Raw genomic sequence first — 13,172 nt, 5'->3', positions numbered from 1 at the left:
CCACCTAGTTTATTTCCTAACTCACACTGTTTACTTTCTTTACAGATAGTTACAATTGGCATATATTCTTCCCATAATCATGAATTATGCTATTCATGGCTACTAAAGTATTACATTAACAAAGTAATATTTCAAAATAAAATGGATTTTGTATGAGGGAACAGTAACATTTCTAAGCAAAGAATCAGTAAAACCCAAAAATTTAAAAAACTTGACAAACATTCAGTAATCAGTACTCATGACTATGCAATTCCTGAAGTATAGGAACTATCCCAGTGGTTTTGGTCTATGGCAGAAAAATAAAAGTTACTAATAAAATCTTTCTGCATCTGAAAACCACTTTGGTTACTTCAGTTACCAATTTCTGATACACAGAACTTCAAAATTAAGTTTTGAAATGTCCTTCTATCTGTCTGAATGGAAATACCGTCCTGCTTCCTGTATCTGAACATGCATTCCAAATTCTGCTACAAAAGAACAATTATTCTTACTGAAACTGGAAATCAAGAAAAGTCAGAGGATTTTATTTCAGTTTTTTCAGAGGTAGCATATATTTCAGGAAGATACTCTCACTGCATTTTTCCAGCCTGTAGTATTGCAAGGAAAGTTTTCAAACAGACTTCATTTCTTGGGAAGATAATATTCTAATGTTTGCTTCATCAAAAGCATTTCAAAAGAAATTTTAAGAGCAAAGTTAAAACAAAGCTAAAGAAGTTTCTTCCTTTCAGTTTGAGTAAGTGTCTTAACATAGTCACCTCCTCATTACTGGGAACCTTAATGCAATCCTAACTATATTATTGCAATGTAAGCTACATGCTCCAAAATAATAATACAAGAAGAGATAAAAATATACAAATACATGCATTGGTTGGAGAAATTAACTAGGAATAGAACACATGGTGTAATGATGTAAGGGCAGATGGCAAATTAGTGGGGTAGTGTCACATCCTGTAAGACTGTGCCAGACAACAGAAGGGACAAGGCAGGTTTTCTGGCCAGTGCCAGCAGACTTAGGAGAGGGAAAGCTGCTAGCAGATGAGTGAAGGAGAAATGAGACCCATTGCTGTGGTTTAACTCCAGCCAGCAGCTCAACCCCCCCAGAGCTGCTCCCTCACTCCCTCCCTAATGGTGGCATCAGGGGGAGGAATTCTAAAAGCAAGAAAACTCATGGGTTGAGATAAAGGCAGTTTAACAGGTGAAGCAAAAGCTGTTTGCACAAGCAAAGCAAAACATTCATTCACCACTTCCCCCAGACAGGGAGGTGTTCTGCCATCTCCAGGAAAGCATCATGAAAAATTCTTACTTGGGAAGACACACACCCTAACTCTGAAAGTCCCAATCTTCCTTCTTCCTCTCCCAGGATGCCACTTGTTATGGATTACCCCAGTGACCACTTGGGTCAGCTGTCCCAGCTGTGTCCCCTTCCACCTTCTTGTGCACCCCAAACCCACTCCCTGGTGGGTGGAGTGAAAACCAGAAAAGGTTGACTGTGTGTAAGCCCTGCTGAGCAATAACTGAAACATCTCTACATTATCAACCTGTGTTTTCAGCACAAATCCAAAAACACAGCCCCACAGCAGCTACTGTGAAGGTAACTAACTTTTGCCCACCCAAAACTGACACATGCATAAATTAAAATAACTTTTCTCTCATCACTGATGGAAAACAAACTGCCTTGACATATAAAATGATATCTCAAAAACAACAGCTCAACAATCTGCTGGGCATATTTTTCTGAAAAAGTGGAACTTAGAAATGTTTTCTTTACCCTCAAACACACACATTGGTTTTAGAATGATCAATAATAATTAAGAGGCTTTTAAGAAACAGTAGTTATTATGTTCTCTTATGAAATGAAAGATTAAAGCTTCACTGTTTGGGATTAGCTTCACTGTTTGGGATTTCATCTTCACTCTAATTTTCATCTTTACACTAAATCTAGTATTACAGTGGGGTAATCTTTGATACGAGAAAGCCTGGTAGTGCATGAAATCAATTATTTCAAGGAGAAAACAAATTATCAAAACCCCACAGTAGGATACTACAGGCTCAGAAAAGTATTATTCAAGATGTAGGAAAGTATTTAAATCAGGAGTCTTTTAGGGCAGGCAAAACCAGTAGAACAGATTTTTAAAAAGCTTACTTGAACCAGAGCAGTTACAGTATCAACTGCACTGAACATTATTCCAACATGTTTGGCAACAGCCAAACTCAGGCAACAACCTCTGCTCTGAAGGTAAGCCAGATTGCTGCAAGAAAGGTGAAGTTAAAAATAAACATCTGAGTTGGAGCAGAAAAGAAAACAGTTCCACTTAGAAGAGAATTAGAACACAGCTGGAAAACAGACTTGAAAACACACTCATGCAATAATTCAAGGGGTTTTGCTTTTATTACCTCTGGTCTTCAACTCATCTTCTTCCACTTCTATATCTAAGTCATCAAATACAGCTGCTAATGGAATCTTCAGTGTGGGATTACTGGGTATTTTAAAATCCTTAGAAGGAGAAAAAGAATATTTACTTTAATTCATCACTTCTCTACTTAATTAAGCTTACATGTAATTTTACCAACAAATCTAAAACTGGAAAATGATGTGAATGCATTTTGAAATCTCACTGTACAGGAAGAGAGAACACCAGGATTTCACAGGTACTCTGAGAAAGTTTACTAAGAACCTCCCATGTTTTTGTTTTCAGATCACTGCATGGTTTTTATAACACAGCTGAAGAACCAAAACAAAGCCAGGGATGGCATTTCCTTCCCCTGGATAACAAAGCAGCCAGCACAGAAGAGCTAAGGCAGGAGTCATCACCTAAACCAGTGCAGGTATTTCTGATGTGCCACCAGATGGCTCACTACAGTTAATGAAGACAAACTCTTGAAAGGAAATGTACAAATAGAGAAACAAACTAGTAGACAGGCAGGCATTTATTAAATGACAGGCTCTTTTTGTGAGCACATAAATAAAAACCATGAACAAAATGCTACACAGACTTTTTAAGTTCCACTGATTTTCCTGTACATTGTACCTGTTTCCCTGGAAGACTAAAGAAGGTTAAATATAATAGAGCAGAAATTCAGAAGTCTGATCTCAGCTTTATATCAAGTGACAAGAATTTTTAGACAACAGATCTCTTTTTAAAATTCCAATGGTGATATTCCAATTGAGCTGCTGGCAGTTTATGAGAAAATGGTCAGATTACATTAATGTTAAATACTAAACTTTGAAGGAGTTATACTTCTTTATTACATAGACTGAAAAACTGCCCATCTTTCTGTTCAACTTGTGCATGATGGTCTCTCTTCTTCTGCTCAGTGTCTCAAGCAGAACACATTTAGAAATATTGAATTTCTACTTGTGACTGTTTTAACCGAGTTACCTGTCATGTTTATGTAACTACATTCCCATGCAATAAAGAAAAAACACTTCCTTTTTCAGCTACAAGCATTATTCCAAACAATTGTACTTAAGAAATTGCAGTGTAACTTTCTCCAAGACAACACTTATCTAAGAAAAAAAGATCAGAGCGAACACTACGGATGCCCCTAAAGCCAAAAGAATTTTATGAAAATAGAGAGGAATTAATAGAAAGTTCAGCCACAAGAATGGAGGAAAAGTCAGTCTCTCACTTAAGAGAAAACACAATGTTTACTGCAAAGCTACAGCTGCCTTTGTTCCACTGGGTTAAAAAATACCTGTACACTGTTTGCTTGTGCTTGGTGAGACAATCTTGTACTTGGTAGTGGGGAATGAGATCCCAATTTTCTGTCCAGGAATACTTCCTTGCTACAGGCATAACACCAAACACGGAGAGTGGTGAGGTTGACAGTCAGACAGTGCTTTGTCTCCTAAAATAGATCAAAAACCACAACTGGGATTCAGAAATTGAGAATAACTAAATACTGCTACACGCAAGCTAGAATAAATATATTCAAAATCTAGGTTTTCAACAATGAAACAAGCATGCATGTTAGAATATTAAAAAAGAGCAATTCAGTTACTGAAATTCTAGCACAAATATTCATTTTAATACAAATCACTCAAATTAGCAACAAGATGCAACCAGAATCTACGACACTGTCATATCTGACATGCCTCTCTGTAATGAAAAAAATAGGAAGAAAGCCTTCTTATTCTTGTTAGAAGTGCTACAATTCACAATGAACCACTCTTCAAGGAATATCTGCACTGGCCACAATGGGAGCTTCCTCCTCTACAATGTTTATTTCTACTGGTTTGCTGCAAGAAATTCAAGCTATTTGCAGCAATCTGAAGACTAAGATAAATTTTTTAGTTCAGTTACAGTAAGAGGTCCTCAAAGCAAAAATTCTAGACTCAAATAGTTCTTTTGTTGACAGCTTCACACTCTGAAGTAATATAAACTTGAAAGATGAAGACTATTTTCATTGTTCAAATATTAGTATTTTTTACCCTTCTTGCTTATTTTAAGGTTGGGCACACAACTGCTATCTTCCTTCAAATATTTATACTAATTCTTCCTGTATTTCTTCCTTGTATGTCAGTATCAGCCAGGTTTACAGACGATAAGGGATTTGCTATAGAATTAGGAAAATACTACAACTGCTGTAGGATGCCCAAGTTTCTCCCCCCTTCACTTAACAAAATCTTGTACAAGAACAATGTTTTAATGTAAAGCGGGCTAAAATCTCATTAGCCCTCCCCCTACTAAAAACCTCAAATTTACATAAATAAGTCAAACAATTTTAAACACAGTCTGCTCAATTCTGCAGCTTCAGATCCATACATAATTACAAGACTCCAGAGCAATGGCCTCATGATTTCCTTGGAGTGGATGCAATGAACATGACTATTTGCAGTACAGGGAGCCTTGCTGGTGTAAACTGGAGTAAGCAGAAGTAGATTCATGCCAACCTCGCTTCTCTCATTTTAATAAGTTTATTGATATTTTTATTAAAGTAGAAGCCAGAGACATGTTTACTATGCTCAAATTAAAATTAAGTAATAAGAAAATCAACACAAGGATGGTTACTGACAGAGAATGAATTGCTTGCCTGCTTTCTCCTACCTGGCAAGTACATAACATCGCTAAGGCAGCATGCAAAGCAGGAATAAACTACTGTAAGCAGCCAAGAGGTATAAAACTGTAGGCAAGAAATTTGGGGACCATCTGGTCCCCAACTACTCTAGAAACACCTTATTTCTGAGTCTACTGTAAAGGCTTTAGAACTGTGATTCTGCTTTAACACCTGTGATTCTGCTTTAACACCTGATAAAAAACCCTGTGAAAATATTTATATAGATTTCTATTAATATGCATAAATATTCACTCTTCTCAAGGTCCTGCTTCAAAACAACAACAACAACAACACACACACACACACACACAAAAAAAAAAAAAAAAAAAAAAAGCAGGAGTGGTGGTAAAATGTAGTCGTAACACCACATACTTCTTGTAAAACCCCTGTATAAACTATTCCTTCACTTTATTATTCACCAGGGATTTTTAGTAATTTTAGGGATCAAAAATTGTTCAGTGTGGAACTTTAGATGCATTTACTGACAAACTGAAAACTGATGGCAAGAATTTCATTAGTCTTAAAATCAGCAATTTAGAAATTACATGCTAATAAAACTGTCCCCTCTCTGTGTCCGGAATACCTTATCTGCTTTATTTTGGCAAGTGTTCCCCTTGCACACGTGTGTGCCCAGAACACAGAGTGGGGTTAAGAGCCAAACCTATGCACAGGAGCTGCCCAGCCCTGCAGATCTTGGCACGCTGGGGAACAGAGTGCACACACTCCACTGCTCCCACCCCGCTGGATCCAAGGTCAGGACACAGTAGGAAAGCAAATGCTCAGCTCAGTCTCCAGTTTCTGTATCTGAAACATGGGGCATACTGCAAGAACAAAGCACCTGTCTCTAGTAATTTATACTCCATCTTGCACCGCTTCAGCTGTCCATTAATGCAACTTTCCTCCTCTTACCCATCAGGCAGCCACAGTACCAGAAATTTAGACTGAAGTACTGAAGTATTACACATGAGCTGAGGTATTCCATAAGTCCTTCATCTGTGCATCTTGAAAATCATCAGTAATTATTGTTCTTTTTATCATTTGCACCATCTTCTTTAGAAGAATTGCATAATCATGTAGCTGCACAAAACCTGTAAACTCACATACTCCTAAATTAGGAAGACCTGCTTCTATAACATGAAAAACAATTACAGCTAATCAAACCTCCACACAGTCAGCTAACACAGATTATTGACTTCATTGAAATAAAAGTTCTCTAATTCCACAGCTTCAAGGAACTTTGTTAGCAGCAAATACACATACCTGGGAATGGGTGGTACTGTGATCAACATGGGACTCACCACAGCCAACATACGTACATCTGTTCTGTTGGGCAAGAGACACAGAAGTATACAGAATTGAAAAGTGGTCTCAAAACAGGTTTACAGAATAGGAATACACTGCCAGTCCCTTTAAAATTCACTCAAATTTCAAACTTGCACAGTCCTACACAAACCAAGAGACATGCACAGTAAGCAATAAAATAAATATCACCTAAAGCAAAATAGAATGCTGCAAGATTTAACTCAACTTCTCACACTGATGGGCAATGTTTAGAATATAATTTTTTGGCCTTTTTAATATATTTATTCATATTACTGACAACATGTATTTTTTACAGTTCCCTATTTAGTAAAGATTGTCACAGAAAACGCAAAGTTAATCCAGTGCCTGAGTGGTGAAATACTGAATGGCAACAGCCTCAGACATGTTTATACAAAAACCCCTGCATGCCCCTATCTGCAGCGCCTACTCATCAGAGCATTACTTCACAACTAATTAGCTTCTTCACCTTTACATAAGTTTCCAGCACTACATGGCTAAGAGAACTTGCCACGTTCTGATTATAACATGCAAAACAACTGTCAATTTCAATCATGCTCATTGCAAAATATATTTGGCTGAGTCGAGTGTGGAATCTTGCAGCTGCTGATCTTCAAGCAATTTTTGCTAATTCGTCATTTGCATGAGTCAGGCCAATCACACAGGAGGGCATAGCAGGTTATCTGTGTAACTCTCGAAGCATGTTAATTTATACAATCAAATAGCAGCTGAACACAGCCAATTTTCTTTATTAAATGATCACAGATATTTGATAAGTTAGAGGTCGTTTACATGCTGGGATCTCACCGGGTTTTTCTACAGAAAAAGGTGAAGACAAGATGCCAATTCATCCAAGAAGAGAAACATCACAGCATGACACTAAGTGTCCTACTGCAACTACAAGACTCTCCTATAGAAATATTGGTATAAAATGTAGTTTTTCAGGAACAATCTAAGAGCTCTATGTGAGAAATAAAAACCATGTTTAAAGCTTGACAGCATTTTCCCACCTGCCAGGCTGATGCATCCCTGAACACTTCTTCCCCACTCCCAAGAGGTATTTTCATACATAATTAAAACTTCAGGCCATGTAACAAAAGACATTAAATTGTTTCTTTCCCCCTTCATCTCTGTTATTGACAGAAGGAGAAAAATAATCTGATCTCTTGTAACCACCATGCACCTAAAAGGACACAGCTGAAGGGAATTTTAAAAAACGCTCATCTGTACACCTAAAGGGGACATCAGCCCAGAGATCCTTCTGAGAGTTCTTAAAGAAAAACTGCCATGAAATGAAGTCAAGCCTACAGGACAAAATCTCCATCTCTGGAAACAGCTGTAAGTGCAAAGCACTCACAAGACATTTTAAAAACTAAGTTAACTATATGCTTTCCAGTTGGGATCATGGATAAGTGAGAAGCAACATATTCGAATTTTTTTAAATACAGAGAAAATTACAGCTTTTTGTAGACAGCAAGAAGAGTCAGGCAAAAGCAGATTTATGACAGAGCTATACCTGGGGTAGAGACTGTAAGAAATCTTTACAAAGTAAGAAGAATGTTAATACAAGCTTCTGCAAGTTTCAAAATAAGAAGTTTTTCTTTGTTTTGCTGAAGAGTAAAAGTTAGAGGATGCATTATTCTGTAAAATGTCTGTATTTATTGCTAGATGTTATGACTACAAATGCTAAGAAAGGCTTATAAAAAGTAATTTAAATAACTCAGGATTAATATATTATTGTTTAGATCTACAGACCCAGGGAAAATATTAAAAGAACCCTTCAAAACTTAAGAGTTAAAAAGTGTCACAACTCAAGTAAAAACACTAATATGCTATCTTCCCTCTTATTAAAAAAAAAAACAAACTAATTTTTAGCATAATATTCTTAAATTACAAGAAGCATGTACCCATTAGAAGTCAAATAATTTAAAAAATAAAGAATTGCAGAAGAAATTTTGCTTTTAAATGATAAGTTAAACAAACTAATTTCAAGAACTTGATTACAGATGTTTCTTAAAAAAATACTACCAAGTTTACCTTTACTAGAAAATGACTCTACTGTGGAACAACAGAACAACTTACCTCTAAGCATGCCCAAAGGTTGGGTCCTCTGACTTTACAGTCCTGACAAGTGCCCTGTTAAAGTTCAACACAAAAGCAAGTTTTATTTCATTTACTTTCACCAGTAAACCACAACTTCAAGACAAAATGAGAAAAAATACGGTAAAGCCTAGTATCAGATGAATACCTTTAAGACTTTAACTTTAAAAAAGAGATATGTTGATAACCAACCTAGTTTTTGCTTCCCATAATCTCAAGATCAGCATATTTTTCCACTAAAATCTCAGATTTATCTCTGCGTTTTCATCTTAATCAAAAATTGCTTTTCTAAATACAGCATAAATATGTACCATACCACATAATTATAATAATTCTCAAAACTGGTCTTTCTTATACATTTAACATAAAAAGAAATGGCAGTGATGGAACTTTTAATAAATTCATATTCCTTCTTGCAGATACCACCTGCAAAGGGTTTACACAAACAAGATGCAATAGTAGAAAAATGCTCTACTCCTCAGCAACAAATTAACTGTTACAGAAATTAAGCACCATGGACAGAAAAGGTTTCAATTTTCATCACCTCCCAGCTACTTAAATGAGCTGCAAGATCCTTCTTTCTTCAATTTATTAATACTAGCTTGAAACCAAGAGTTCAGGGAGGGGAGGTTTCTCAAACTGCGGCTTCTCTATCAAAAAGAGAGAACTTTTACCCAAGTAAACTCAAGCCTAAATGTCTTTGTTACAGTTCCTACATGAAGTCAGTTGTACTCTACTACACTGATAGTCCAAATAACTAAGTGCTTCAATGACAATGAAAATGAAGTTCAGCTGGGTGCTCTGCTAACTCTTCTAACTAATGATTCCAATAAAACATCACTTGTGGCAAAAGTGCTCTTTAAATGCTGAAAAATAGTTTTTCAGTTTCATCAAGCCCACAATTCTCCTCATACTTTATTTAAACCTTACTATTCCAGTAGAGGAGCTTTACCCATGCCTGACACTTAAATGCCCCTTCTAACTAATAATACACTAAAACATGTCCCTAAAAAAAACCTGACCAGTTAACAATGATAGGAAGAAGGTGAATTGCTACAACTCACATGAGATTTCTGTATCAATTCCTCCTTTGTTATCTCACCAACTGATTCCAAGTGTGGGCAGTTGCTGCTGGGTGACGACATGACTGAAGCTGGATTTTCTGAGATCCTGTAGCTGCAATTTTCAACACCAGGGAATCACCTGTCAACAGAAATACAAATGAGTAAAACCCAAATCCTTAGAATAAACAATAACACTAGATATCTAATATGCAACATATACAAAACTTTTAAAACAATGTGCCTCCTTAGACTAAGTTAGTAGAAATAATTTTATTAAGAGACTCCAATAGCCCAAAACTAAACCTTGTGACTTCTAAAATGAAATCCAGTGACTTCTAGGTCATAAACTGAGACTTCTGAATGGAGCAGAGCTGATTTGGGTTAATTATTTAACTTTCTAGACTGTGCCATGGCACACAAATGATATAAACATTAGTTTTCAAGCCCACCTAAAACCGACCATGGCCTTGTCTCTATGTTCTGGAAAAGGATCTTTGCAACATGACTGAAGCTGTGAAGGCTGAACTGCAGGAACACAAGACTCCTTTATCAAAGGAGAAAGAAACTTTATCTTGGTTTTATTTATTTACAAAGACACACTCTAGATTCGCATATATTGTATATCCAAAGGAGACTGAAACTTGTGACTCACACGTAGCACTAAACACTCAGCAACACTTTTATCTTGTTCCCTTTGCCCAGTCAAGGTCTCTAGTGCAGACACAGAAACTTATCAGAAATAAAGAATGCTACATATAATCACTTTGTCATTATTATTTTAATAGTTGAATAGAAAGCAATGGAAGGGGAAAAAAAAGAAAACAAAAACCACTCTGAAATGTTCTTTCTATATAAATACTCCAATTGACTAATTCAGACAGGGACTATCCAATAACTGTTTTTGTTATTGTCCAATGTAGTGCTCCTCTATCAAGACTTGCAATTAAACTTCAGCTCAGTGATGTACCCTCCTTGACCGGTTTGCAGCCTTTGGCGCTGTTATCAACACCTCTTTCCTCTTTGCCTGTGTGCTTTGGCAGCTTTAGGTTTGCTCCTCCCACTTACAGGACCAAGCACTCATTTCAGTATTAAGCACCCTACAGTTCTGACAAGTGGGGGAAAACAAACCTTGCCTAATGGGTATCTCAGACACACACTCCCTGGTAAACTTTCAGCTGAATATGTGACATACTTTTTCCTTCCATTGCCTTGCAATAAGATACCTTTGAATCAAGAGCCATTTCAGCCTCCTTTGATAATTTTTCTATATGCGTGTATGTGTATAAATAGTCTGTTTAATTATTATAAACACTGTTACACAAATAATATTATTGAAGTATTACATATTATTTGTAATGGAATGCTACGTGATACTTCATATTGTATTACATGCACATATGTATATACATGCATATATATATATATATACACTTAAATAAGTTTCCTTTATATATAAACAATTCCTTATATATATTTGTCATATATATAATTGTATATATAGACTCAAATATGAGAGAGTCCTTTTTAATGTCACGTTAACAGTTGTTCAATAAAATATTTCAGAACTTATCTCACAAGTCTGAAAATACTACAGTAAATTAATCATTTAGGATTTTTTTTCTAGATGAGATCTGAATTCTCTTCCAGGACCAGTGGCATGATATTTAAAATGCATTATTCTAAAACATAAGCTCCAGCTGGAGAAATATCTCCTCAGTTCAGTGACTGACTGTAATCTATATGCACTGTTACTGAAAGACACTTCAAATAAGGCAACAGATTTTCAAGCCAAAACTCCTCAACTTTCATCATATTAGCAATTCCTCTTTGAACTGTAACATTCCCCTTCAGAACAGAAATGGCAACATGAATGCATGCTACATCTTCCACAGTTTGCAAATGTTAAAAAAGGACAAGTGAGTTTCAAATAAAGCCCTGAGAACACTAAATGCACTGCGATGACTTAATACAAATGCTTTAGAAAGACTGGTATAATGGATTAGTAAAGCTTTAGCCTTAATATTTTTTTATGGCAGAAGCTTTCTGAATGCATTATTCCAAGTAATACAAAGCAATGAATGGAGACTTTACCTCATGCTGCCAGATTTGTATTTAATGTATTTAACTTTTCCTACAAAGAACTGCACAAATACAAACCCTGGAGTTCTGCTCATGCCAGTTTCTGTTTTTTGGTGCAATCTGCATCTCTCTCCTTCTAATAATCTTCAGAAAGGCCACAGCTGTTCAGACTCATGTCTCTGTGGATGTGGTCCCTACTCCTGTCCATATGGAGAGCATCTCTTGTGGAAGTGTAGCTCACGTTACAGACTCTTCACATGTCATTACATGAGCAAAGTTGAGTGGCTTTTCACCTTTTGTTACCAAATTTCTACACACCTTCCATCTTGCAGCACTGTGATAACTCACTCTACTGCCATAACCTTGGTAGCATAATATACATAGCTGCAGAAACACATTTTGTAAAATTTTATGTTAAAGTCTAAAACTGCAAAATTGATTCCAAACCACGACTCATCCTTCACCTAAGTCCCAGCAAGCCCAGGGCAGCCCCTCCCTTGCTCACTGACCTTCTTCCATTTCACCACTTCCTACTCTATGTGAAGAGACTGCTTTTCTTCCCCTGCAGCTCATTATCACATCTGCTTTTACACCAGCTTCTGCACTGCCTTGGCCTCATCCAAAAATTGTTTTTCTGCATTTTCAGTACTTGAAAAAATACCCAAAATAATCCAACAAGCCTACTTCTGTAGTTTCTCTTACTTCCATTTTATACTCCTGTTCCAAAGCTGAAGAATATCTCCATTTCATGATCCCAGTGAGATCAGACAATTTGGGCTGGAAGAAACCTTGGAGATCATCTGGTTCCAAAGCCTCCACCAAGGGCAGGGATGCCACTCACTAGATCAGGTTGCTCAGGGCCCCTTCCAGGCTGGCTGCAGACACACCCAGGGATGGGGCATCCACAACTTCTCTGAACAACCTGTTCCAGTGTCTCATCACCTTCACAGTAAAGAATTTCTTCCTAATATGTAATCTAAACCTGCCCTTTGAGTTCCAAGCCATTCCCCTTGTCCTATCACTACAGGCCCTCGTGAAAAGTCCTGCTCCAGTTCTCTTTAGGCACTGGAGGTTGTGTAAGGTCTCCCTCTCTTCTCTTCTCCTGCCTGAACAGCCCCAAATCTCTCAGCCTGTTTCCACACCAACTGCTCATGATCACACTCATGCATTATGGTTCTCATCAAATGCTTCCCACAGATCTGGAAGAGAATTTCTCTCCCAGTCTATTGCCAGCTCTCTCCATTGTTTCCCCTCAGAGGTTTCAGTTCACCTATCTCAATACTTCATACTACCCCATCCCATTAAGTGAACCAATTAATGCACCAAAGAGGATTTATCAACACAATTTTGCTTTGAGCATACACAGAGTCATACTTCAAAGAAAAAATTCTCTTGCAGTCCAGTCTTGGAGGGCTTTTTGTGTTCCTGACTTGTCTTTTTATTCATCAAGAAAAAAAAAAAAAAGCCAACAGAGAAATGTGGACCACAATCCAAAGCATCATGACCAGCAACCCAATTATTATTCAGGAGAATTCCACAGCATCACAAACT

At 36.9% G+C, this 13,172-nt stretch overlaps 1 protein-coding gene across 3 annotated transcripts in view; it reads right to left on the bottom strand.

Annotated features, from left to right (window-relative positions):
- USP33 (ubiquitin specific peptidase 33) overlaps positions 1-13,172 on the bottom strand; it is a 38,190-nt gene that overhangs the window by 22,992 nt on the left and 2,026 nt on the right. For all 3 annotated transcript variants that reach the window (XM_066192612.1, XM_066192611.1, XM_066192613.1), the window contains exons 2-6: positions 9,543-9,681; positions 8,461-8,514; positions 6,319-6,381; positions 3,697-3,849; positions 2,395-2,494 (exon numbers count right to left, since the gene is read on the bottom strand). In XM_066192612.1, the coding sequence (XP_066048709.1) occupies positions 2,395-2,494; positions 3,697-3,849; positions 6,319-6,381; positions 8,461-8,514; positions 9,543-9,623 (451 nt within the window). In that variant the 5' untranslated portion in view covers positions 9,624-9,681. The remainder of the gene's footprint in view (positions 1-2,394; positions 2,495-3,696; positions 3,850-6,318; positions 6,382-8,460; positions 8,515-9,542; positions 9,682-13,172) is intronic.

Source organism: Chamaea fasciata, unplaced genomic scaffold (genome assembly GCF_029207755.1).
Source record: "Chamaea fasciata isolate MVZ Bird 193981 ecotype frontalis unplaced genomic scaffold, bChaFas1.0.hap1 SCAF_10, whole genome shotgun sequence".
Taxonomy (NCBI): domain Eukaryota; kingdom Metazoa; phylum Chordata; class Aves; order Passeriformes; family Sylviidae; genus Chamaea; species Chamaea fasciata.
The sequence above is the reverse complement of the archived record's forward strand: the minus strand, read 5'-3'. Positions and strand labels throughout refer to the sequence as shown.